Source organism: Sorex araneus, chromosome 9, assembly GCF_027595985.1.
Source record: "Sorex araneus isolate mSorAra2 chromosome 9, mSorAra2.pri, whole genome shotgun sequence".
In the NCBI taxonomy this organism is placed as follows: domain Eukaryota; kingdom Metazoa; phylum Chordata; class Mammalia; order Eulipotyphla; family Soricidae; genus Sorex; species Sorex araneus.
This window is the reverse complement of record NC_073310.1, coordinates 48,291,671-48,319,179: the sequence shown is the minus strand read 5'-3', so window position 1 is coordinate 48,319,179 and position 27,509 is coordinate 48,291,671. Positions and strand designations below refer to the sequence as shown.

Below are 27,509 nucleotides of genomic sequence, written 5' to 3'. Positions count from 1 at the left end.
TGAGTGTGTTCCAATGCAGAGCAGGATAAAGGCATTTCAGCCACAATCACCACAGAGGCACAGAGCAAGAGGGTAAACAAGAAACCTTAGCAAACTGAAAAAAAAAACAAAAAAACAAAAAACGGGCAGCAGATCCCGCCCAGGCAGTGTGGCCCACTTGGGCAGAGAGTAATAAGGTCGCTGTGGGATTCAGAGGAAATGGACCTTGACCTCCAAGATCAGAAAATCTTTACCAAGTTCAACATCAGAAAGGATGGAAAACATTTAAGTCATGCTTCCATGGTTTCCTCACTGGCAAGTAGCTGTATCTGCTTAATTTATCTCTGAAGGAAATCTGATTATAACTATCTATGTTGTGCATATTGAGTTCTTTTGGAAAAATCTCTTTTCATTCGAAGTCCAACTAAGATCCTTAACAGGCATTGCTGATGAAAGTGACCTCTAACTCCAGAATATTCCAAGGCTACTGGTGCAGTAAGAGCTGTGCTGGGGCAGGCACGCGGGGCCAGGAGCAAACTCAGAGAACTGTGTGTATAAGGATGTGCTCCTACCCTCTGAGTGATCGCTAGGGCCCCTGTTTTCTTGTCACCAGCCAATGAGGTATGAAGACCCCTGTTTCATAAATTTGCAACAAGACAACTGACAATTAGATGGCCAGTCCACAGCATCATTCCTAGGGCAGCAATCCCACTAGCCAGTAAGTTTTGACTCCATGAATCTGTTTCTTGTCAGGAACCACCAAGAATCCTTTAAGAAAGAACATGAGAAGCTACAACTGTGTCCGCCTGCACCCAACACTCTTCCCCTCTATTCCCTGCCTCTAAAATCAGAGACTGTGAAATCACCTTCCATCCAGCTCTATAGTGGTAGCAATCTGTGATTTTAAAGTTGTTTTTTAACATAAAATTTAATGAAAACCAGTATTTTATCACCAACAAAAGCAACATTATAGCTGTCAAACCATCACTACCCCTCTATGTTGGAAACCGAGAAATGATTACCACTTTAAGGACCTTGTTAAAAAGTATGCACATTAAAAATAATTTACAGAACCAATTCTCCATTTGCAGCCACAGTTAAGAAACAGGAAAATGTATTTGCATTTTTCTATCTTGTTAATTCTTCTGTTACGCTGGTGTTACTAATAACATAAAATATTTAAAATTTGTGTTATACACAGAGCAAATTATAATTATCTAGTGAGAAAACAATTTTATATGGGAATCTAAAAATAATCTATTTTACCACTGCTACAGATCACACACATTAAGAAATAAATTCTATCACCGATTAATATTGCAGTGGTTCATGTACTGACAGTTTGAAATGCTTTCCTCCCAGCTGATGCCCACATCACCACACAGTAACAGGAAACACTAGTGAGATAGACTGTTATTTGTATATGCAACATATATTAAGAAACTTGCTCATTATGTTGCACTCAGCTGTTATTCCACTTTGTTCTACAGCTTAGCCCTCAGTTTTATAAAGATTAAATTTTATTTAAAATGAAGACCAAAATTGTACAAAATATGATAATGTGATAACAATGCTTCTTCAGTAACTGTGTAACCCATTAATTTTTTTTAAAAAAACATTGCACTGGGGCTGGAATGATACTACAGAAGGTAGGGCATTTGGCTTGCACATGGCCAGCTTGGGTTTGATGCCCGCCACACCATATGATCCCTCGAGTCCCCTAGGAGTAATTTCTGAGTGCAGAGCCAGAAGTAACCCCCTGAACACTGCCAGTTGAGGGTGAAAACCAAAACAACCAACCAAACAAAAAACACCCAATCCCCGTCCCATAAAAACAACCAACCAAACAAAAATCCCGAATGACTTTTATATAATAATATATATATTCATATTCAGAGGTCTGTTCAATTATATGTCATTAATGATAATTAGTAGTTTGTAGGTTCTTGTAGATTTGTCCCCTTAAAAAATTTTATTGTTGCTGTAGTTAAGGTAATGCATTTTCAATAATGCAACACTTAGGTTCTTGATATACTTGCTTTTTGTTTGTTTGGGGGCCACACCCAGCACCCGGTCATGCCTTCTGGCTAAACTCAGGGTACCATTGAAGTGTTAGTGATCAAACCCAGGCTCCAGCATAGAAAGTCTATGCTCAGCCAAAAACATTCATTTCCCCCCAAACCACAAATATATTTTGTCATGAGATTTGACCTGCACTACAAATAATCATACCATAATACTATAAGCAGAATCCATGCCAAATGTCTTACATTATTACCTAATACATCCCATATACTGCTCTATATTTATTATCATTTATTTGTATATAGATGTCTCATTTTACATTATGAGGGAATGGTGGTCCCAAATTCACAGTGTTTACACTGAGAGAAGTGGGGGGGGGGAAGCCTTACATCAGTGCATTAGTCCTTCTATGCAGTTGATCAATTACATTGATAAACGTGCTAATAAGCTTAATATTGTTTCACCTCAAATTCAATATTGCAGTACTGTACAGGATGCTCCTTCAGACAATGTTTAATTACCAGAGCTTTTGCTCAGAATTTAAAACTAATTGGAATAGGACTTTGTTTAGTGTAAACAGGCATCTCAAAAGAAGCTGATTAAGGGATAATATGCTTCTTACTCAGGAAACATTTAAAGGAAATCAGCAAAATGTTGCATCTAGTTAAACACAGTGCCCAGTAGTGCCTAAATATCTTCACAGGAAAAAAACATAGACAAGAGTAAAGATACTGATAGTTTTCAAAATAACTGACAAGCTCTCTGCTTCCTTTTGACACAAGGTCTTGAAACTAGAAAAATGAGTAGAAGAATGTCTCATGATCACTGACTTAAGAAATTTACCCGAGAGGCAGGGGAGAATGTACACATATAATTACCAATTCTGAACTATAGTTATTTATTGGTGGTGGTAGTACTGTATGTGTGGAGGCTGAGGGGTAGTCCTAGCAAAAACTTATGTGCAATAATGGTTCATATAGTGATGCTTTATATTGTTTCACTGATACACTACTGAAAAGTTTTATATAAATAATTTTTACAAATGGTATCATTTTTACCTGCTGTAGTCACCTACTTTGCAAAGAATTTTTCTCAAGTAAATAAGTCACTCATCAAACAACTTTAAGTAAAATGATTTTGTTTATTCATTTTTCATACACACCTTTCAATTTTCCCCTAAATGTACAAAAAAGTTTGGAGGAGTTACATGTGGGTGAGGCAAGGTAATCCTTATTAATAATTTCTGACTTTCATAGAGAAGTCACTGAACTATGAAGTGACCATAATGCCTCTATACATGGTACTGATTTTCAATAGCAATATAAGTCTAAAAACTAGCTCTCATGGTGCCCTTAATAATCTCCAACCACCATTAAAGATGGTCAGAAGAACCCATGAAATAATATTACTCATGAAAAAAGAGGAGTAGTTTTAGACTTTTCCAATTATCTTTTAAAGTCACTTAAGGAAATATCTACAATTGTATAAACTAATCTCAGCCCAAGGAAGAGAATTAGATTCATTCCAATTACATAGATGAATTTACAGAAAAGATAAAATTTTGAGAATTGGGACTTTTAACAATAGAGATAAGAAGGGCCTAGATAAAATTTAAGAAGATAGAATTTTGAGAATCAGGATTTTAACAATAGGGATAAAGAGGGCCATACAAATTGTTTCTAGATTGATTGTAAAAGGCATACATAATGGGGACAGGAGTAGGAAAACACGTGACATGTTCTGAGATAAAACAACCTAGAATGACTAACAGCATTGGCAAGGAGGAGAAATACAAAGACTCAACTAGGAGAAAAATGCCACATGAAAATGATTAGACTTGGTTCTGCAATTGGATTTCCTGAATGTGGCTCCACTGTAGGATATCATTGGTTTGTCCTTTCTCCCTTGTCACAAAGAGTTTGGGTTTATCTGGTAATAAACTCTAAACATTTTAAGACAACATTGGTATGTCCTGTTCTCCTTGCCACAAGGAGCTTAGGTATATTGGGTCACACCCATCAAAGTGCTCCCGAGTCACTCCCATTCCTTTGTCTATCTGTAACCACTTCTCTATGCTCTCTTCCCCAACCAGTTATTCAGCTTTCCCCCTAATCAGACTCTGTTAATTTGTAAGGCCAGACCTTTCTAGGACACTGAACTTGTACTGTAAGTTAATATTGCCTTTCTCCTCTCCTTATGTCTTTTGAATAGTTTACTTTAAAGCAATGTCCCTTTTGTATGGACAAAGAAAGACAGTTGTTAATATGCTTTTGTAACATGGGATTTAATTGCTTTGAATATTATTCACTCCCGGGCATCTGCTTTCTCGACTTAAGCCTCAGCTGCCCTTACTTCCTAGTGCCCCCAAAAGCAGGGTCCCGATGAGAGACGGGACAGACTCAGGGCAAGCGGTGAGTTATGTGCTACCCTGGCATCGAGATGGGCCTGGCCAAAGTGTCAAATGCTTAACTATAAGTTAAGAGCTTGATCATGGACAAATGCTGTCATGATCCAAAAGCAACAATGAGACTAGGACCCTGCTAGGGTTAAGAAAGACTAATCTGGCCTGAGCACTGTAGTCTGAGATCGAGATGACCCCAGGAGAGCAATTCTATAAGTTTAATGCATCTCTTGCTGTGTCCATACAAAATGGTTAATATTATGAATACTTATATGTTAGTTGGACAAGAAGAAGAGAAACACCCATGGGATTCCACTCTTGGGTGGGTGTCCTGCTGAAAGAGAATCTGTCCTAGAAGCAGTATCCCCTGAGGAAAAGAACTTTACCCCTATTGATTGCTTTTTTGTTTTTTTTTTGCTTTTTGGGTCACACCTGGCGATGCACAGGGGTTACTACTGGTTCTACACTCAGGAATTACTCCTGGCGGTGCTCAGGGGACCATATGGGATGCTGGGATTCGAACGCGGGTTGGCCGCATGCAAGGCAAACGCCCTACCCGCTGTGCTATCACTCCAGCCCCTACCCCTATTGATTGTGACCACACCTATGTGTAAGCCCCAACCCCTCATGCTTGGGGATTTAACTAGGCTGAAAGAGTGGGCTGGGGGCCAGTCCCAGTGACAGATCTGGCGAAGCCAGATCCAGATCCAGATCCAGAGGAGGAGAATGAAGTAGGATGAGGAAGGAATAAGCAGAGAGAGAGAGACGGGAGTGTATAGAGAGGAGAGTGGAATAAACTGCAACCGAGACCAACCAGCCTGGCCCTCGTTCCTTCCTTCGCCTGCCTCATCATCGCCATCAACCTCCCCAGGGTGGGGGTAGCGGCTGGAGATTACTGAACTCGGGCGGCAAGAGAGATAGAGCGCCACTGCCCTGTGCCCGGTGTGGTGTCCCCTTCCTTCTTTTTGTGTGTTTACACACTCCACAAACTAATCTTTAGAGAAGTAATATTAAGAGGACTGTGTAAGAAAGGCACAGATTAGAGGTTAATGAATGGATATAAAAATGTGAGGACTGTTATTTTATCATACTAGCCAAAGAAAAATAAATTTCTAGATCTAGAAAATGAGATAAGTGAGAAAGAACTGATTAGGAAAACAAACAGCATAAAAAAAGAGAATTGGCAAACCTCAAGAGTAAAGATAAGGAGGTGAAGAAAGGAGGTACAGGAAGAGTAAGGGTGGTCATGAAAACAGCAGAAAAAAAGCAATATGTAGCCATAGTTTTGATCAAGACAGCATGTATGCTCCTGTTGAATCTCTGATGGTCTCAGAGATATTTAGAAGTAGGTCCGGTACTAAGAAATAGATCAGTTCTTCTTAGAACTTTGGGAATCAATTACATAGCATTGTCAGTTAAGGTAAGAGATGGGGAGACTAGAGTAGAGAGTATTCCAACACGTTGGGGACAAAAGGACCATCCATAAAGTAACGGTCAGCAAAGACCTCATAGTTAGAACATAAGACACTAAAAGAGAAGAGTGTCCCGTAAATCAAATGAGCAAAACCTTTTAAGATAAGAAGGAAAAGTCAATGAAATAGACTTTTCAGAAAGGACAAGTAGAAGAAAGAACGTGTTATGATCTCTAGATGGTGATTTGGTCACTTGAAATGACTATCTAGTTCTTCACAGGAAGAGGATGAAGCCAACTGTGAGTGCTTTTGGAGCAACAAAGAGGTAAGCAGATGGAAGAAAAACCTCAGTAGAGAAATCAGTAAAATATATTTTTCCAGTGTGTTTATATATATATATATATACACACACATATATATATTAAGAGATTTATACTTTTAGGAATGAGAGGAGTTGGTCTCAAATCACCACAATTATAAGCAACTAGAAAGATCGGGGGCGGGGGAAACCTCTATTTTCAGAAATTGGAAGATAAAGAATACAAACTCCAGGAAGAGGATCATTTGTGTTAATTCTCAATCTGGCATTCAGGGCAGCCAGGCAGGAATATAGTATCCCACTTAGGTGAGAAGACAGACCCACAGACGAGGGATGGAGAATAAAATCAGAATCTGTGAGACAGAACATCTGAAAGGAGGGATTGTAACAGAAGAACTCAGAAATCCAAACAGGTTTTCTTTAGTCTTGAATACTAAACCAGACAAGTTAAGAGACCCACCACCCCCTTCCCCAAGATCAGACAGGAACACTGTCTATGGAAAAAAAAAAATCCCAGGTACTGATAAAATCAACAAACTGAGGATCTCTCTGAGTGACATCACTGGTGCAAGTTTGCTCCAATAATGGAAGAGATCTCATGGGCTACATTGGTTGAACACACAATTTAGTTAAGGGGCTAAATTAGTCCTTACTCTAATGATGCTTCTGAATTTGGCCTAAGGGCAACTTAAAAAGCAACTGGAAAAGAAGAAATAATGACTAAGCAACTTAACTGTCTGCCAGGAAATATCCAATACTGTTCAAAAATACAAAACAGGTTAGAGAGACACCACAGGGTTTAGTGATAGTACAGTGGGTAGAGTACGAGCCTTGCAGACAGTCAACCTGGGTTCTATCCTTTGTACCCCATATAGTTCTTCGAGCCCTCCAGGAGTGATCCCTGAGTTCAGAGGTAGGAGTAAGAGCCCTGAGCATCACCAGGTTCACCCCCCGACCTCCACTCCCCCAAAAGAAGATCTAAAGGATGCACCAGGAAACAAACCTGACGCGAAATGAAAGAAACAAATTATGCTTTCATTTGATTAGATTAAGGGGGAGGGGATCTAAATCTAATAGTGTTCGAGTACTTCACTGTTGCACACAGGAATGGGGAATTAGTGGTATTCTGATTCTGAATGATTTATACACTGAGCCCTTTGTAAATATGAGAAAAGCACAGTCATTATAGTCAAAAGCTTGCTATTAAAAAAAAAGTGTTAACTCCTACACACTACTGAACTCCCATGTTTTACATTCTTCAAGTATTACATCATTCAGAGAAAGTAATCTATACCGTATACTCATAATCAGTTAAAGTAAGGTGATTTTATAACATTGTTAGACCTTTTCAACCACACTGTGTATATTCCTTTCAGATCATTGACCATATTAGCTGCCTTTAGTTCTTGGGGGTAGTACATTTCCAGTGACTAATGAATGATGAACTGCACTTTATCTCTAAAGTTGCATATTTATAACACCAAGAGCTCAGAAAAATAGATCAATTCAAAATTAAACATTTTGCTAACAACTTTCATGGTTCGCTGGCAGAGGAAAGAAGGCTTATTAGCTTGGCACTCTAGATATGGCCTTGTCCATATGGCAAAAAGCATACCAGATTTTTAAAAAGTCAATCAAAGCATTCTGGTATAGCTATTAAAATAAACAGCATGGTCAATAAAACTGGTTGTGTTATTTAAGTCCGTCTGTTATTCTCCCCAAAGACTGGAAGAGCATTACTATCAGAAACTGGTTCTGTATTTCTCTTTTAGCCCCAACAGTTTCCAACAGATAAGGATGCATGGTTATATAGAACATATTTTCTAAATATAAAAATCAGGACACAGCTGACATATGGTCCAACAATGGGACCAAAAAAATTAAAATACAGATGAATTTAGCGAGGCTCACCGAGGTTAAATGATTTGCCAAATATCCAAGAAAGCTGCAGAGCCAAGACCATATAAAGTCAATGGGTCTATTCTGTTACACTGTGACACTTGGTGCTAGCTGCATTCCCATGCAGAACAGAGGCTGCAAAGCAGGGAAAACAGGCTGAAATCACAATGGCAAAGGGAAAACATGATAAACTTCATAAACTTCTCCCCAGAATTCTGGAGTAGCATCAGGAAGCAAAAAACAGAAGAACTGAAACTTACATCTGCACACAGACAAGTCCTGTTAGTTTGAATTGATAAGAAAAAAAATTGTTCTATGGAACAGTGTATCAATAAGCATTTCAAAGTTAAGCAGAATATGAAGAATAGCTCTGGGTATAAAAGAATTTATAATTTTCAATGGTGATGACTATTTCCAAGTACATACACATACTTTTAATTCTCCATAAGGAGATATTTGTGTATCAATTGGTGATTCATTAATTTTTAAAACATGTTTCTGGAGGAGAGCCAAGGTATGATAAAAGTCAGCACTAAGTTTTCTTGAAAATATTTCTAAAAGGCAGCAAAGTTCAGTAACAATATTTGTAATTCTCATAACATATACATTTACACAATTTTTTAAGTGCGCTCATTTCCATTTCTTAATACTTAGCAATGTTAACATAATATTAAATCTAGCCCAATTGTTGAGAGTTAATATGTTCCTTAAAATGATTGCAGAAGATGAACATAAAACATTTTCTAATGAACCTGGAAAAATCATTTAAAAGTTTTTCACCTCTTTATTTTTCGTTGCCAGTATTAGGCATCAGGACCTCAGTCTGTCCTGGGTATGTTTCCATGTTGAAGATGATGTTTTAGGTCCAAGAAAACGTAGGCCCATTCTTTAGGAACAGAGTCTGGAATTTGGAGCTCAAAAATGATTCAATCAGATTCCCCCTACCCAGTATGGGATGTCTCTGTTCATTCACATACAATTTAATGGGCAATTTCAGAAGCAGAAAGGCTCTTTTCTGCACACGCATCATTGTAACATCTGAAACGGAGGACCTGCCTTTCAGTTTCTCTGTGTTGGAACAGCGCTCCCAGGTGGCAATACGGAAGCCTGGGACAGTGGCACCACCTGAATTGGCACCAGCAAGAGGCACCTCTGAGGCCAAGCAGAAGCCTGCACCTAAAGTCACCAGAGAAGTGTTTGAAAATAAGGTATTTGCATAGATAGTGATCTCATCTCTGAGCCTCCACACACAAGGCGCTTTGTTCCTTCAAATTGAGGGCATAGTCTGAGAATGTGTCCAAACTATTTATTTCCTGACTTTTGCCGATGATAAATCAGTCCTTACTTGCAGAACATGAGGCAGAAAATTTGCACGTTATTATCAGATGTTTAAATGATGAAAGGGCCTAAAATATGCATGTGTGTGTGTGCACACAGAGCTTTACCCAGCCTAGAACTCTTAGCTTTAAGTACAGTTAAAAAAAAAAAAAAGTTGGATCAATTAGCAGCCCTGTGGATGTTGGAAACATCTTAACAGTGTCTTAGAGATGAAAGAGTATAACACAGAATGAGAAAAAGAGGGAAAGTTAAATTATGTCTGTAGTCATAATGAATCAAAGCCCAGAAGGAGGTCTGCAAATCAGCGGGTTCTAATGAAATATTAAGGTAAGTGATTATTGATGAAAAATGAATAAGCCTTTTTGATTTCAGCAACCTTTAAATCACACCTAGCTAATTAAACAACTCAAATGCATTCATTTATTCCTTGATGGGCATTTAGCTTTCCTTGGGTATAATGAGACTTTATTTTGTGAGGTGGAGATAAATAAATATATATATATACATACATATATATATATATATATATATATATATATAAAAGTCCTCCCCACCAAAAAACTCCATCCTTCTTCCATATTTATCATTTTTCACCTGGGAACTAAAGAAAAAACTACGAGTTGGGACATTTTCTGTTTATTATAAATAAACATCAATAATACCTTGTCCTACATATTTATTAACATTGAACCTTATTTTAATTAATTATCATCTAATGAATACAAGGCATTTATAATACTAATATTATGCAATTACGTGGCAGTTTTCATTTAAAACTCTCATAAAGCTACTTAAAATGGTTTTATTATTCCACTCCACATACTCTAAACTTCCAGGGAAGCGGTAAATGGCATCTTTAGATACAGGAATCATCACTGACCGCACTATTTAGAGGTGATTCAAAGGTGATCCCACCATCCAGGGCAGTGCCACCTTCATTCATGACCTCATAATAGCATAACTATTGCCCCCCACACCCCCCATTCTGGAAATAACTGTGGCTGTTCAAAATTATTCAAAATTAAACAGGATACCAAACTACTGGAGATTAAATTGCTTCCAAATTACAGAAATTAACCAAATGCCGCAGCAATGCATATTTCCATACCAGTCTATAATGTGCAAAATTACTGACACCAATTTTAGCTTTGAAATGAAAATGTTGAGAAACCTCCGATAAGTTTTTACATACAAAGGGCACTAAAAGAATACAAAATCACCATATATCATACTCAGATGAACAGATGAAAAGACTTCATACAGCAGGCATTTTAGCTTTTTTCAAAAAAAAAATTAGCTTTAATATGGTCTTTTGAACTCAAGAATATAGATGATGACGGCTGTGGTCATAGCAGAACCATCATCAACATCATCATCATCATAGCAGCTGGAACTAGACTGTGGGCCTAGCCAAAAGGACTAAGAAGTGCTTAAGTATAGCTACTCATTTTATTCATTTATTCCTACAAAAGAGCCCCATAAACAAAGTACTGCATTCATCCCCATTTTAAAGACACAAATGAGGCCAGAAGGTTAACTGGCAATGCCAGAATATGAATTCATGCCCCTGAACTTGTGCTCTTAATAGCATCTATACCTTATCTTCTTGCAGCATATCACTCATATCATCCTGTAAGGGTTTGTACTCTCTCTCCTACACACACACACACACACACACACACACATTAGCACGCACACACACATATATCACACACACAACTTCTAGGAGATCTGTAAGAACAACCAATTTAACAGATACCAAGTAAAAGAGATTTTTACAAATAAAATGTTAATAATTACATTGAGCAGACATAAATTCTACATTTTCCCCTGTGTGGTCTTCGGATTGGTGGAAGCTGAGAGATGTACTGGGTCTTGCTAACTTCAATATCCCAAATAATTTCTGATACACACCAGATACCTCTAACTGTGGGGAAGTGAATGGACAGAGAAGGTAGAAGATGAATATCTACAATATCTACACTTAATCAAAGTTAGGCCACATAACTTAAGCATAAAAATTAAAGGAAAAAGCTATTAGAAATATTTATCCTAATCATTAGTTTTTCTTACAAATCAAGTGATTTTTTTAAGACTATATAAAAGTAGTTTGCAAAACAAAACAAATTTTTAACATCAAAAATTTTGGAATAATAATATATAAAATTTAAGACATTTTTATGTTTCTTCCATAGGCTACTGGGTGGCTACAATTTTTAAAGAAAATTCTCATTCCTCAGGTACTGTTAATTGTCAGAAAAATAACAATTGCCCAAATTCACAGTAACATTTGAATCCAAACTATTCTCTTTCCCAAGTTTATATATCTTAGGGTCATTGAAGCTTAAAATGAATTAAACTTTTTCTTTACTACATCTCTAACTACTGAAAACTATTGTCTTTCAAAGTTTGTGCTTAGCATTGAAATATCTGTTTAAGGATGAAAGTAATAATCAGAGAAGAACATCACCATTCACAGAATTACTTGGAGGCACAGATATTAGGGAACCTCTGATATTAAGTTCTAGAATGACAAATCCTTCTTTTAATTTTTTTTTTGTTTGGGGGCATTATCCAGCAGTATTCAGGGGCAACTCCTGACTCAGTGCTTGGATACAGTCTTGGTATAGCTAGAAGACCCATGCAGTGGCAGAGATCCAGGTTCTGGCAAGTGTACTAGCCCTTTAAGTCATTCCCCCAGTCCAAAATCTGTTTTTTCAAGCAAATTGTCATTAAGATTTTATTTATACTTAAATTAGAATTAACACAACCTGTGGTAATCTTTTTCTTTCCTTTTCTTTTCATTTTCAGGAAATAAAGGTTTCCAATGAAGCATGGTTGCTTGTCAACTGAATTACAGGACACACTTTTAAGTTCATGTTTTGATCTCTGAAAATACTCTTCAATTCCCATTTTTTTCTAATTTTTTTCTATCCACACTGACACACAAATCAATACTAGGCTACAAAGTTATGATATAAATTCAGACACACCTAGGAAACCCTTCAGACTCGTAAAGGTGGTCTTCATTTACTGGCCGAGTCCAGGCATCTGAGAGAGGCCAAGCTCAGGGGCCCTGTGTTCTCTGCTTCACTCCGGGGTCGGCTAAAGCCCTCCACAGAGCATTGACGCCCACTGGGTCGGGGCCTGGGGGTCTCCGAGAGTGAGCAGGGACTTCAGTTAAAACAGGGCAATACAGGAACAGCTCAGAGCACTGCAACAGGAGGAGCCCTGGACTCCTGGGTATGTCCCTCCCACAAAAAAATAGTATCAATAAAGAAACAATTTTTTAAAAATGCTTTTTATTTTTTTAAATTTTTTTATTGGGCAGTTTTTCTGCCCAGTAACATGCTTGGCTTTTAAATTTACACTACATGGGGAGGGGGGATGAGGAGTGGGGGTGGCGGGAGAGATGCTAAAAGAGTCATCCAACTATGCACGTAAGTGTGTCACATTGATGGCAGTTAGTTGACCCCAACTTACTTTGTTTTGAGGATATTTTTTAAAAATCTCTGTCACTGTATCACTGTCACCCCGTTGCTCCTCGATTTGCTCGAGCGGCCACCAGTAACATCTCCATTATGAGACTTGTTGTTACTGTGTTTGGCATATCAAACATGCCACGGGTAGCTTGCCAGGCTCTGCAGTGAGGGTGGAATACTCTCGGTAGCTTGCCAGGCTCTCTGAGAGGGTCGGAGGAACTGAACCCGGGTGGTCCGGTGCAAGGCAAACGCCCTACCTGCTGTGCTATACCTCCACACTAGTATTCAATAAAATAGTACATGTACAGTCTATTTATTCGAACTAGTTTTAGGCAGAAACTGATAAAAAGTACAGTTTTAAAAACATTTTCTTTACAGAAATGTGTACACAATAATTCTCCATTTATTGAGATACTTTTATGCATTTTTTTCTTTTCTTTCCTTTAATTTTGCTTGTTTTTAAAGTCACACCTGGTGGCACTCAGAGCTTACTCTTGGCTCTGCATTCAGGGATCACTCCTGGCAGTGGTTGGTGGTCATACATGGTGCAGGGGATGGGACCTGGGCCAGCAACTTGCAAGGCAAGGACCTTATCCACTGTACTATAGCTCTGGCCCCCTTTTATGCAATTTCAAATATATATATTCAAATGATCGCCACTTATCTAAAGAAGTATGATTTATCTAGTCATTTTTTATTACAACACTGAAAGTTTACAATTTTCATGATTTTTTGTACACACAACCTATTTTAGCAAAAGTAAGAAAGCAAGCTAAGGACTTTTCAAGTACTTTCTTAATTAAAAAAAACAAAATAAAATTTATATCAACTAATGTTTTATAAGTTACATAAAATCTATCCATGGAGAATTAATAAAAGGAGAAGGAACAAAGCAATAAATAGAAAATAATCAAATTGTTATCCACAGTGGAGGCTTGGGGTACCCACAAAAAAAGCTATGGACCATCTGGAAGTTAATTTGAAAATGGATTTTGAATTCAGGTCTTGATGAAATCTCCCCAGAAGTTGAAAATGCATCTCACAACAGGGCTCCACATAAATCCTCATGAATTTATATTAATAGCTGATTGATATTCCATTCTTATGCAAGGGAAAGAAAGAAAATAACACCAACCTACAACCACTAAATACCAATAAGACTGGTACTTTAATCCATGAGTTTGGGCAGTCTAAAGGACTGAAGAACTGAGTGGTTGGGTCAAAATAAAAAAAGGATGATTTATCAGGTAAGCTGCATGAAAAATAGGATCTTGAAGTTCTGGTTAGATGAGTGAAATCATATGAAATACCCAGTAATCTCAAGGAGATTTAGACCATCTTGTGGCTAACTCAATCTCAAAGACCCCCAAATTCAATGTCCTATGACAAGAAAGGCATTAAAACAAAAACCAATATTCTCTGCTGGAGGATGGTATGCCTGATAACTACCAGACCTAAATGGTTTTTGTTTATCCTCATATTTCTGCCGAATATTTAAACTTTCTCTGAGGCTAAAATAAATATATAAACAGCCCCCATTACACATTACTTCTTCAAACAAATTGTGGTTTCAGGCAATGTTAATCAACAAAAAGAATTAAACAAGAAGTCTTTAAAATTAGCCATGACCTTATTTATGGCTTCATTACTTTCAAGATTTCCTTTGTTGGGTTGTTTATGTCACCTCAGCCTTCAATTTAATTGCTGTTATCTCTAACTATATTAGAATAGCTTAATGAATGGTGATTGCCTGTTTCTACTCACCAAAATTTAACATCTGAAGAACATATAACACCAAAGAGCCATTTTAATTCACCCATATATTAGATGAAGTTGGCTTTATATTTTCAGATGAATCCGGATTTAGCACAGTATGTTTGTGAATCAATATGGCATAGTCTGAGACTATTAGTGACAAGTCTAAATCAAAGAATTTAGAAGCTCACAAACACCACATTTAGGCCTTCTACTCACCGTAGAGACAATAAACAGCCAAAAGATAATTTACGGCAAGAGAATGAGATAGTCCTATAAGTCTAAGATAGGAAATTCAGGTATTGGTTGAAGTAGGATCAGAGAACAAGACTGGAATCAGAGAGAGAAATTAGGAGGTAAACTGTGATGCAGCACTACAGAAGATTTGAAAAGATCTGAGATTATTTACGATGTGCAGCTGGGAAGTCTGTGTCAATGCCTCATGTTGCAGGAGGGAGGCTGGTTGCCAAAGGAAAGATTATGGCCTGTGTAGATGTCTGGGTGGTGAGAGCCTTCTCGGAGATAAAGCAGAAGAAACTGCAAGAAGTCTGGAATGAAAAGTGATTAATTTGATTTTGGATAGGTTGGGTGTAAGTGTCTGAGAGATAGAGGAATATGCATTCCCAGTGGGAAGTGAGTGCCAAGAATCCGGGCTGAGAGGACAGAGCTGGGTGAGCGTAGATTATACATCACGACTGTCAAAGTGCAGCTAAAACTTTAACCTCCAAAGAACACCTACTGAATAGCAATGTGAAACTGAAGCTATTTCTCCAGGGAATCTAAAATTAGGGAATAAGGGGAAGAGATAAAGACAGCTAATGAAGACTCAGAAAGAAGGAAGGGGCATAAGATAACTGTAATACAAAACCAGAGTGTCAGGAATGCCAAAAGGATGCAAAAGGCATAGAACCAAGTGCTCATTGGGTTGGAAATCCAGGGGGCCTTGAGGAAATGAAAATACTGTAACCAACTTCCAGCTGGGCCCCCCAGCTTGGGGGGCATCAGGACTATACCCAATGTTGCCCAGGGGACTAAACAGTACTAGATCAAATCTAGATCAAGTGCCTGTCAGGCACAAACCCTAATTCTCTATATCTCCAGACTGTCTTTTCCAGCTCCTACAATTGTATTCCTTGACTCCTGACTTAATGTCTTCAAAGCCAGATGCAGAGCATCTTCCAACTTTTCCGACGTTTTTGCTTCTTTCTTTTAATCTGGAAGACTCTTAAATTTAAACTGTAGGCCAAATTGGATAATCCAAGGAAAGCTCCAGGTTTTAAGATCTGTAATTCAATCGCCTCTGCAATGTCCTTTTTGTAAAATGGGTGATATACTGACAGATTACAGGGATCTGGTTCTATGCATTGAGGAATGGGGGAAAGAAGACATAGATAGTGACGTCAAATCTAGATAAACCTTTTAAGAATCCTGGACTGGAAGCAAAGAAAAAAATAGGTCAGAAAACAGCTAGAAGGTAAAATATCTTTTACAGAGTAGGTAGGACACTTTAGCAGGTTTACTGCTACATGGAGGTTCTAAGAGAAAGACATCACGCTGCAGGAGGGGCTGACAAACTAAGAAGGTGAGGTCCTTGCCTGGTGGGACTGGGATCAAGAAGACTTTCCTGAATTGGCCAGGAGGAAGGAAGGCTGATCTGCATCTCCCTAAGTGACTCTCCTTCACTGCTGGTGGGAATGCTGACTGGTCCAGCCTTATTGGAAAACAATATGGACGTTTCTCAAAAAGCTAGAAATTGAGCTCCCATTTGACCCTACTTCTACTACTTCTGGGAATATATCCCAGAGATGCAAAAAAGTAGAGTAGAAATGACACCTTGCACTTGTATATTCATTGCAGCACTATTTGCAATAGCCAAAATCTGGAAAAACACCAAGTGCCCGAGAACAGATGACTGGTTAAGGAAACTTTGGGATATCTACACAATAGAATACTATGCAGCTGTTAGAAAAGATGAAATCATGAAATTTTTACATAAGTGGATGGACATGGAGAGTATCATGCTAAGTGAAATGAATCAGAAAGAGAGAGACAGACACAGAATAACTGCACTCATTTGTGGAATATAAAGAAACAATATATTTGAGGGTGTGTGTCAGGATATTCAACCCTGATCCATTGGTCTGTGGCTCTGAAGGAGGTCTGCCCCACAGCTTGGAAACTGGCCTCACATGCTGGGGAAAAAGGCAGCTCAGATAGAGAAGGGAATACTAAGTAGAGGATGTTGGGAGGACCCATTCGTGTTGGAAGATGCGAACTGAAAGTAGACTATAGACTGAACATGAAGGCCACTCAATATCTCTATTGCAAACTACAACACCCAAAAGGAGAGAGAACAAAAGGGAATGCCCTGCCACAGAGGCAGGGTGGGGTGGTGGGGGATGGGGTGGGGGTGGTGAGAGGGATACTGGGATCATTGGTGGAGGAGAATGGGCACTAGTGGAGGGATGGGTAAATGATCACTGTATGAGTGAAATGCAAACACAAAAGTTCATAAGTTTGTAACTGTACATCACAGTGATTCCCTAATAAAATTTTTTTAATTAAAAATAATAATAATAAAGTAACATAATAGGAGACTAACACCTAAGGATAGTAGAGATAAGGGCCAGGATAGCTCCATGTCTTGGAAACTGGTCTAACGTGCTGGGATAGAGAAGGGACCACTAAGTAAATGATGGTTGGAGGACTCGCTTGGGATGAGAAATGCGTGCTGAAAGTAGACTATGGATCAAGCATGATGGCCTCTTAATACCTGTATTGCAAACCATAACACCTGAGACAGAGAGTAAGAGGGGATGTGCTTGCTACAGAGGCAGGGGGTGGGAAGGGGTGGGGGTGATAGGAGAGGCACTGGGAACACTGGTGGTGGAGAATGGCACTGGTGGAGGGATGGGTACTCAAACATTGTATGACTGAAATGCAATCATGAAAGCTTATAAGTCTATAACTGTATCTCACAGTGATTCATTAAAATAAAATTTAAAAAATAAAGAAAGAAGGCTGATTATTAGGAAGTGAGTGGGGCGAGTCCAGTAGCTTGGGCACAGAGATAGGTGAGTGGTAGATATGGATATGAGAGTCTGTTGAAAAGCATGTCAAGGTCAGGAATGACAGCTAAGGGCACTGTGATGAACCAGAGATGAGGCCACTGATTAGTAAGGACACCAACTTGCAAAATTTAAGATGAGATTTACTATATTTGAGAATTATGTGCTCGCATTTCAAGCAAAACAAAGATAAATAACGCTAAGTTAATGCAAATAAATCAAGTGGTATTTGACTTTTGCAAAGGCAAGTAAACTTTGCAAATGACCCAACATTTTTAAAAGAGCATACATATACTTAATGACTGCCTGTATCTAAGAAAATTAATTTTGTTCTGTTTGTCAGGCTTCCTTCTGACACAACTGGATTTCAGTTTTAATGGGGGAAAAAACAAGTTCATAAAGGTCTTTTCTTTTAGAATCGACATTTTTCTCTTCAGTGGCAAAATGCATGCAAAAAGCATATGATTATGGTATTTATGTTTCCATTAAGGTGTCCTCAGCAAGCTGGGGGAGTCTAGCCTACTATTTTCCTGCTATTTAGATTTATAGCAGCACAGTACCTATTTTATTTCAATTATATTTGAGGACAATGCACTCTTGGTGGCAAATGATAGCGTGGTGACAGTTAGCAAATGTCCATTACAGCAGTCGTGCTATGGAGTTTTTAACTACAGATACCGGATATATATATATATATATATATATATATATATATGTATATATTTTTTCCTCATGTAAATAAAACAAAACAGTACTGATCAACATTTCTTTGTTAGAATTCAAGCAAAATAAACACAAAATAAACTTTCAAATCAGATTTGTGTGAGAAGAGACTTGCTAGTAAGTATCAAGAAACATTGACTAAAGCCCATTATTATTATGATACCTGCAGACTGACCTTTTAAATAAAATTATTATTCAATCACTGGTGAACAATTCACACTTACAAATGCTAAGACAGAGCTGTGTTCAATATGGAAACTATGAATGATTTCATTTGCTTGACTGTTAAGAGAAATTAATAAGCTGGAAGGTTCAATTATTTTTTCTCCCCAAAGTAGTGGTTTTCAAGAGCTACTTGCATTAAAGGTAACTTAGGTGCTCACAAACAATGTGGGTTCTTAGTCTCCAACCAGATCTAGTGAACTGCAGACCCAGTGAGAGCAGGTCAGCACATTGCACATGTGAGAAGCCCCCAAATATATGGTAAAATGGGTGGAGGGGGAACCCCACTGTTCTAGGACATAGCCCATGACAGTTCTTAAGATTGTGATGCTTGCCTGACCTTCTAGATGATAACTTGATATAAACAGAAATGTCAAAATTCTAGACGTTTTTGAGACAGCCAAGCCTTTAGTTCTTTATGGAGCATCCAAGCTTGGCATCAGTAAGATTTTCATAGAAGTAATACATAAATTTCAAAGAAATCCCTGAGAATATAAAACAAAGGCCTTCAAATTGCCAAGAAGTGATTTAAAATTGATTGAGAGATCAAGCTTTTACTCCATCCCTTTACTCGCTCTCAAATAAGTGACTTTATAATACCCAATCTCGACTTTTATTTCAAACAGTTACTCTATAGATACAGCCAGGAAAATCTCCCTACTGAACTCAGGAAATCCTAATTTAGAGAGAATTGTTCGTGATATGATGTGATTTATGAAGAAACTTTGAATTCAAGCTATTTCAGGACTGATGTGGTATCAACAGAATTGCGTTCTGCACTTCTGTATCTGGATTAAGTAGAAGGAATAAAACCTATCTATATCCATTTAAATTTCATTCCTTGCTTCTTTTTGAGTCCACAGTGGGCATGTTATACTTAGAGTAAATGCCCCCTTTTTAAAATAGTAACAACACTTAAGTAGCGCTTGTTGTAGCACAGGCACACTGCTAAGTGCTTTATATATATTCATAGATTTCATTCTCCCTGGACCCAATGAAGTAGCATTATTATGCCCATTTGACAGATAAGGAAAAGAAAGCATAGAATTTGTACAGCCAATGGTAGAAGACCCAGAACCAAACTCAGGCCCTGTGACTACAAAGTTCATGCTCTTCTTCACGACACCCAATTGCTCCTACTTTATAACAGGATTGTTGGTGGTAGAAGGAGTTACAAAGAGACAGTGGTTTATCAGTTAAAAAAAAGATATATGCTAACAGATAACTGACAACCTATCTTTAAGTAAAGGCTGAGCTAAAGTAAGGTAGAAGAGCTAATTGAGTGACACTGGAGAATTTTGCTCATGACTTAAATTTCACAGAATACTGTACAAATGATTTGGCCTGGAGATATCTCTCTAATATGTAGACAGTTGATCTACAGACATAATTTCTCCTGGGCGCATAAGCACCAACTCTCTATACTCAGAATGTTCTTGGCTCTATCAAGTGAAAATTAATGGAAACAAACACATAAGAAAGGGGCTTCCTTTTCCAGGTCACAGTGGGACAAAGGACATGCTAAGGCTGCAGCAGCTGCTTAACGGACCAGCATGCTCCCGGTCTGCATCCTCAGACGTGTGAGATGAGGCCGACCTTGAAGCAACTGTTCGCTTTTCTGGGAGGGTTAGGGCAAATGGCAAAGGGAGAACCTAAGGTAGCTCCAGTTTGGTCAGAAATAACCCAATTTTCAGAAAGTCGTGTTTTAGATTTTTACCTATTATTTAGAACAATGTCACATGATCACCCATGACTGTATAGGCACCTGGGAGCTTGAATATTTTAAATGGACATATGATAAACAGAAACAAGAATTTTATTCTATTGATTAAGGACTAGTAGACTAGTCTAAGCATGAAGTAGGCAACGAGTGGTGTCTTCTACAGTGAAAGAACACAGAGACAAAGAGCATTATATCATGAACTAAAGTTTTCCAGCCAGCTCAAGAGATAAGTAGGAAATCAATTCTTGCCAAAGTTATGTAAGGTTATGAATCATTTACAATGGTTAGATTCTGCAGGTCTCAGGTTATAAACAGAATAAAAAATATATACACCACATTCTGGGGGGTCAGATGAAACAGAATGGGAGGGTCAGCTTCCCTGTAGTATTAATCCAACATGAAAAACTGAAATATTATCAAGGATATTAATAAATCACCAGTCAGATAAGTTTATGTGTGAACCAAATTAAACAGGCAGAGAACCATTACTAGATATAGTATGTAGGAGCCTATCTTATTTTTTCCTATTTTTTTGCCTTCTATTCATAATATGTAGAAATTGCAAAATAGTCCTATTTTGATATAAAATTCACAGTGCCTAGTAAATTATCACTGGTTATTTCAATATGGAGCCCCAGATTCATTTTTCTGGATATATGGCAAATCTAAATGATTAAGCAATGAGATTCAGAATACTGTTCTCTTTCTGAACAATAAAAATCCCAGAACAGATGCAGGCTACATTTCAAGACTATCAACGCACTTCCAAATTCCCATGAAATCCAAAATTTGCAAAGAAATAGTATCAAACACTCATTGAAATTTGGAGTAAAATTAGTTAGTTGATGGGGGGTTTCTTTTTGTAGTATATTCTTCATACAGAAAGTACTGTTTCATAGCTTTCTGTTTTTGAATTACCTTTCTTTTTCCAAAGTGAAGCATATGTATGAGCATATTCTAGATAATCTTACATGTGTTATTTCAATCTAAAAGCACCAAGAATTACTACTTCCCACAAATAGTAGTGTTGGGCCTCTTTCATAAATGAAGTACTAAGTGCTGTCTGGCCAAAGGTCACCGGAAATGGACATGCAAAGAATCACTGAAATTTAGTTGGGAAAATGAAGAATGAATTGAGACAATACTAATCTTGTAGGCATAAGCAAACCAGCAGTGTAGAAGTCACAACTATATTTATGATTTGTGTAAGAGTATACACATAAAAAAAATTATTTGCCACATTCAATTAATGTTGTTCACTTGAGTGTAATGTTTTTATTGTTTTGTATGTATTTAATTTGTAAAGATGTTCAGTTTTATAGTTGCATAATGGCTATAAACAGAAGGAATTCAGTCTTATTTTATTTTTATACATATTTGAGTGACGTTATAATCAAAACAATTTAATTCAATACTGCAGTATCAAGAGATCATCTTTCCTTTAAGAGTGTATATTAGTCAAGTCTGAGAAATATTTTTTCTCTAGCTCTTTCTAACAGGAAAAGATGACAGAGATGACCCCATTATTTATAAGTCAAATTCATATTCATTTACAAATGGGTGAAAAGTACCTTATAGGTACAATAACATCCAACTTTGGGGGTTAGCATCATGTTCAATGGGCATATTGTTCTCTATAAAATAATAATTACCAAAAAATTATTTTTTGGTAATTATTTTGGTAATCCAAAATAATTTGGTAAATTAATTTGGTAATCCCTACCTAAAATAAATTCTATCCTTAGGTGCGTCTTGAAATCCTCTAGTCCAAACCCCTTTAGAGGATACAAATGCATAATACTAAAAAATCCTGCAAAACACAAATGTCTAGGTTGTGCTTTCTGGAGACTGAGGGAGGTATTGAAAATAGTGATGCTCTGGTGTAATTTTGAGCCACTTACTGTTTGGCTGTGACTCATCTTCATGATAAAATTTTCCTCTAGAATGTTCTGCTAAATGAAGTTGTTGTTTGTTATTTTGGGCCACACTTGGCTATGCTCTGGGCTTCCTCCTGACTCTGTGCTCAGGTGACTGTATGTAGTGCTGAGGATTGAGCCTGAGTCAGCTACGTGCACGGCCAGTGCCATACCTGCTGTACTATCTCTCTGGCTTTGGAGGGTTTTCGACAGAAATTCACTAGGAGGTGAATTTCAATATAAAATCTGCATGGCGCAAGGGATGCTGCAGCAGGAAGGAAACTGAACCACAAAAGCTGGCAGTTCCAAACATGGAAGCTCTGCGGGTAATTTGCAGAAATCTATTAGGGCCTAGAGGAATAGTGCCAGGGCGCTTGCCTTGCAGGCAGCTGACCCATGTTTGATCCCATACAGTGGCATGTGCTCCCACACCACACAAAAAGAAGAAATCTTTTAAAGAAACGTAGACTTCTACAGGACACTGAGGCTTTAACCAGGCGTTAAAGCAATTGTTTCTAGAACTCAAGAGAGGGTGAGCTCCCTTCTGACTCCTGTCTCTCGGGCCAGCTGCATTTCTGTGTTATTTGAAAACCAAGAAAAACACATCCGCTAGTTTTTAGGTTTGTAAATTAAATATAGAAGGTGATAGAAAGGATTTACATTTTCAATCAATGGTAATGGTTTTACCACCAATGTTTTTATCAGTATCATGTTGACTAAATACATCTTTCAGTTCCTCCAAAATTAAGTGTTTCTATCAGTGCTTCTGCTGTTTCACCAAAATTCACTGGGATACTTATGGTCTTTAAATGCTCTGTGACCTCTATAAACAGATGCTCCAACTGCAGCACAAAGTAAGACATTCTGTCTCTCTCTTATTTTTTTTAAAGCACATGTCATTCTCAATAATAATAATTTTATTCTTTGAATGCTTTGTGTTAGTTAACAATCATTGTAAACTTTTAGGTTATTACTTTTAAAACGGCTTAAATACACATAAGCCAGCCAGATTAACATCTTCACCCAGTCAACAGGAAGTAGATTTTCATTAAGTGATAAAAAATACCTAAAAAAAGATGAGAAGCAACATACGCTAAGGGTCAAGGTACATTAGTGGTGCTGAGAAATGATAGAGCTAAGTATCTAAACCAGATCAAAAACACTGAAATCATGAGACCCACTTCAATGACCAAACTTTAAAAAGTGCCTGCCAAAAGAGAGCAGGCTGGGCGTGGAGGGTGAGGGGTAGGGAAGGAAACCTGGGAGCACTGATGGAGGGAAGTTGACACTGGAATCGGGGATGGAATACGGTATAATTAAAAAACTGTAAAGCATAGTGCTTTCATAAAATAAAAGTTAGGAGGAAAAAACCAGAATGCCTAAAACCAAGCAAAACTCCAAACAATGGAAAGGAAACAACAGCACAAAAACAAACTGGAGTTTTCCCCCCGAAGATACTGTTTTTCTTCTTCCTACTGTTTAAAAATGCTTCTTTGCGGTTTGCCTAGGGCTACCTGCTGCACTGGCAAATCCTTATTAAAAAGCAGCCAGAAATATCCAATGAAAAGATAAACTGCATACAATGTGCAGCAGTCAAATAAAGCATGGGTGCTGCAGAGGAAGTCATTCCAGACACAACTTTCTCATCCTGTTGTGGTTCTAAAGTCACGTTTAATGTTCTTCGAGAAGCCTTCCAGGTGCCGCTTGCTTTAAGGAAAGCAGCTCTTTTTTTTTTTAAAGAACAAAGTCCAGCTATACTATAGAGCAGCAATACTAAGAAAATAGATTAAGACACAATAGAATTAATAATTTATGACACTCATGTTTATGACAACAATATGAATATGCTTGAAATTAAAGGGACTGAGTTTTACTTTCTTCATGAGCTTCAAATGGTGCCTGAATATAGGCGTGGGGAGATCAGTTTTTTTAATTGTTTTATAGCTATTATCACTGAGTCAACATTCTACCCCTTTAGGCAACAATAACATGCACCATCAGACATGATCAGCGGCTCTGAACAAGCGATTTGAATGCTGGCCATGTTATATATATCATCTACTAATTTTTTCACAATAAAAACTCATGGCACCAAAACAAGTACCCACCAAGATAAATCATAATTGGAACAAAGCATGTTTTTCCTCATCTATTTTAACTAGGACAACTGGAGACACTTCTAGCAATAAAAGAAAACACTGTTCAAGCAAAAGAAACATAATTTCAAGTTTGCTTTTCATTTGAGTTATAAACCAAAGGTTAGTTCTCTAGTCTACCATCATTTTAAGAACAAAATAAAATGTTAGAATCCATAGAAAAGCTATCAAAATCTCTGCTACTTCTTCCATTAGGTCTGAAATTTATAAACTCAATATTTTAAAATAAAACAACATTCTCAAGACCATTAATAGAAGGTCGTTCCAGCTTGAGAACTGATGAACAAGCCACACTCATAAAAAAACTATAAAAGCAGGTTTGGAAGCAATATCTTTGCTCCTGGAGCTTACCTGTCCACAGCTGAAGGTTTAGAATTCCGTGGCTTCTTCACTTGGGCATACAAAGCATCCATCATGTGCTCTTCTCTTGGGCTCTGAGGTCTGGTGTTGAGAGCCAAGGACCCTTCGTAGGAAGAAATGCCCCTGTACCGCAGTTCATCATCACAGGGAAATGTCCGATGAAAATCCTGAATCTCAGCATAGTCACGCTCACGAGCTTGTCGCTCTCTAAATTCTCGAGTTTTGGCTTGAATCCTGTAAAATAAGAACAAAGTTGAAACCAAAATATGTAAAAACTGCATATAGGAACACTCACTAAGCTAAGTTCCAAGAAGGTCAAAGACAAGTACATTGTGGAAGGACTGGGTTCTGTCCCCAACACCACTGGTCCCTCTCTCCTCCAGCACTGCCAGGATAAGCTAATCCTGAGCAGAGGGCCTGGGTAGTTCCTGAGCACTGGTGTAGCTCAAAATCTATCACAGAAAAACTATACACACACACACACACACACACACACAAATTTACCAAGATACATTTTATCACATGTAGCTATTGGAAAGTTTGCTCATGCAAACAATGTTGTATTTATTTTAGATTGCCCAGGTAATATGATACAGCAAAAACAGTAATAATTTCAGTTATGTTTATTCCTATTAAAAAGATCAGTCATAATTTATGGCATAATTTAAAGCTTCACTTAACTTGTGTGGTAACACACCAGGAGTTTATACTATGACCTGGCCTCTACAACTTTTAATGTGTTTGGTGTTTTTGTTTGCTTCATTAGTTGTTGGGTTTAGAATCACACTCAGCTGTACTCAGAGCATACTCCTGGCTCCGTGTCTGTGGGATTGTACCTGGGTCAAATTCATGCAAGGCAAGTACCTTATCTCCTATACTATCTCCCCAGTGCCAAAACTTTTCAAAAAGTCATTGTACATTACAATGATATATTTACTTATTACAAACATATTAAAAATCATCACACTATGATGCTTAAGCATAGATACACACATAATTCCTTATGAATGACTTTATGATGCTTAAGCATAGATACACACATAATTCCTTATGAATGAAACTACTTTCATTATAATTATGAATAGGACCTTAATAAGTTTTACTAAAGACAAGTTAAATTTTTTCTAATATTTTACTAGACCACTTCATACAATATCTTCCTTAACCTGTATATTGATATAATTTATGTTCTAAGTTATATTAAGAAGCTAAAAATAACCCTCAATTGAATTTTGATGATTTGAATGGAAAAAATATTTTTGTTAAGTACTTAAAAAATTCAAAGCTTACTTGAAAACTTGCAATATTATTAAAGAATAAAGCTGTATTTAAGACTTGTACACTTGTAAAAAAGCAATTCAACATACTAAGCTTTTTCAACAAATAGTGTTGGAACAACTAGGTAAGCATGCACAGGCAAAAACAAAGTCAAACCCCTGAAACTTAAAACCCTGAAATCAAAATTTGTTTTTGTGTTGTACAACAAAACAAAACACACATAAAACCCTAAATCTCAAAATAAGTCACAGACTCATGTGTAAATTAAAAAAATGTATAAACCTTGGGGGAAAATCTTTTGGTCCTACTGCATGGTGCAGACTTTTTAGAAATGATAGTAAGACCATAATTAGTAAATGAAAATAAGAATAATTTGGACATCATCAAAATTAAAAACATTTTTCCTAAAAGATTCTATTAGAAGAAAAAAAAGTACTTGAGAAAAGCACTTATAAAAATCATTCAAGCTCAAGAATGATAAGAAAATAACCTACTTATAAAGGCAAAGATAAGAAGTAATATTTTTCTGAAAATAATTTGCAGATAAAAAAATAAGCACATCAAAAGATGCTCAACACCCTTTTGGCCCTGCTGCGGATCGAGCATGATGGAAGAGCCCAAAAGAGCGCCCTTGGACTCCAAGCAGCCCACTGAACTAATTCCGGCACGGGATCGGAGACCCCACGGCGGGCTGCGACAGTGGAAAACGGGCATTCCCCAATTCTTTTAACCTCTCTCTCTCAACCCCTTCCTCCTGAGCACAGCGCAGGGTCCACGGCTTTCTGAGCGCAAAATGGAGACGCCGAGCCTCTCTCTAGGTTTCTCCATCTTATGAGCACCATAAAAGGGTAAAAGTTTGTAGTGATGTTATTTCTGGTTGTACTTTTCCTGGACTTTATACAGAAACCCAAAACCGCGCGGCCGCGCAACCTAATATCATCTTAGCATCAGCAATATGTAATGGTTCCTTTTTAACGGGTCGGACCTTTGTGGGAGATCCTAACAAGAATAGTAAGTCTTTTGCTGAAATATTGAAGGCAATCAAAGTGGTAGCCATCTCTCTAGACTGAACTAAGCTATATCCCCACGCTGGCTGAGAAGAAATATCCTTCTTTCTCGGGAAGAAACGCGGCGTGGCATCAACCATAGTGTGATGTCCATTAAGCAAAAAGACCTGGTGGCGTGGGAATGGGATATAAGGGGAAAAATCATGTACATGGAACAGCGGGACGCTGGTGGAATCTCGAGCCGGAGCTGATACCAGCGCAATACCTTTGGTTCCAGAAACTGCTTGCAGACACTCTACTAGACTATCAACTAAGCCAGAGCCCCACGCCGGCTGATGACGGGAAATAACCATCTTTTTCGTTTTTTTTCCCTTTGTCAGGCAGCATGGCGATTACTAAACAGGCGTGAACTCGGTGGCACGGGGCAAGGGGGGAAAAAGAAAAGT

At 37.8% G+C, this 27,509-nt stretch overlaps 1 protein-coding gene across 13 annotated transcripts in view; it reads right to left on the bottom strand.

The window, feature by feature from the left end:
* Positions 1 to 27,509, bottom strand: part of PARD3 (par-3 family cell polarity regulator) — a 645,483-nt gene that overhangs the window by 131,539 nt on the left and 486,435 nt on the right. For all 13 annotated transcript variants that reach the window (XM_055147130.1, XM_055147126.1, XM_055147128.1 and 10 more), the window contains one exon: positions 24,770 to 25,012. In XM_055147130.1, the coding sequence (XP_055003105.1) occupies positions 24,770 to 25,012 (243 nt within the window). The remainder of the gene's footprint in view (positions 1 to 24,769; positions 25,013 to 27,509) is intronic.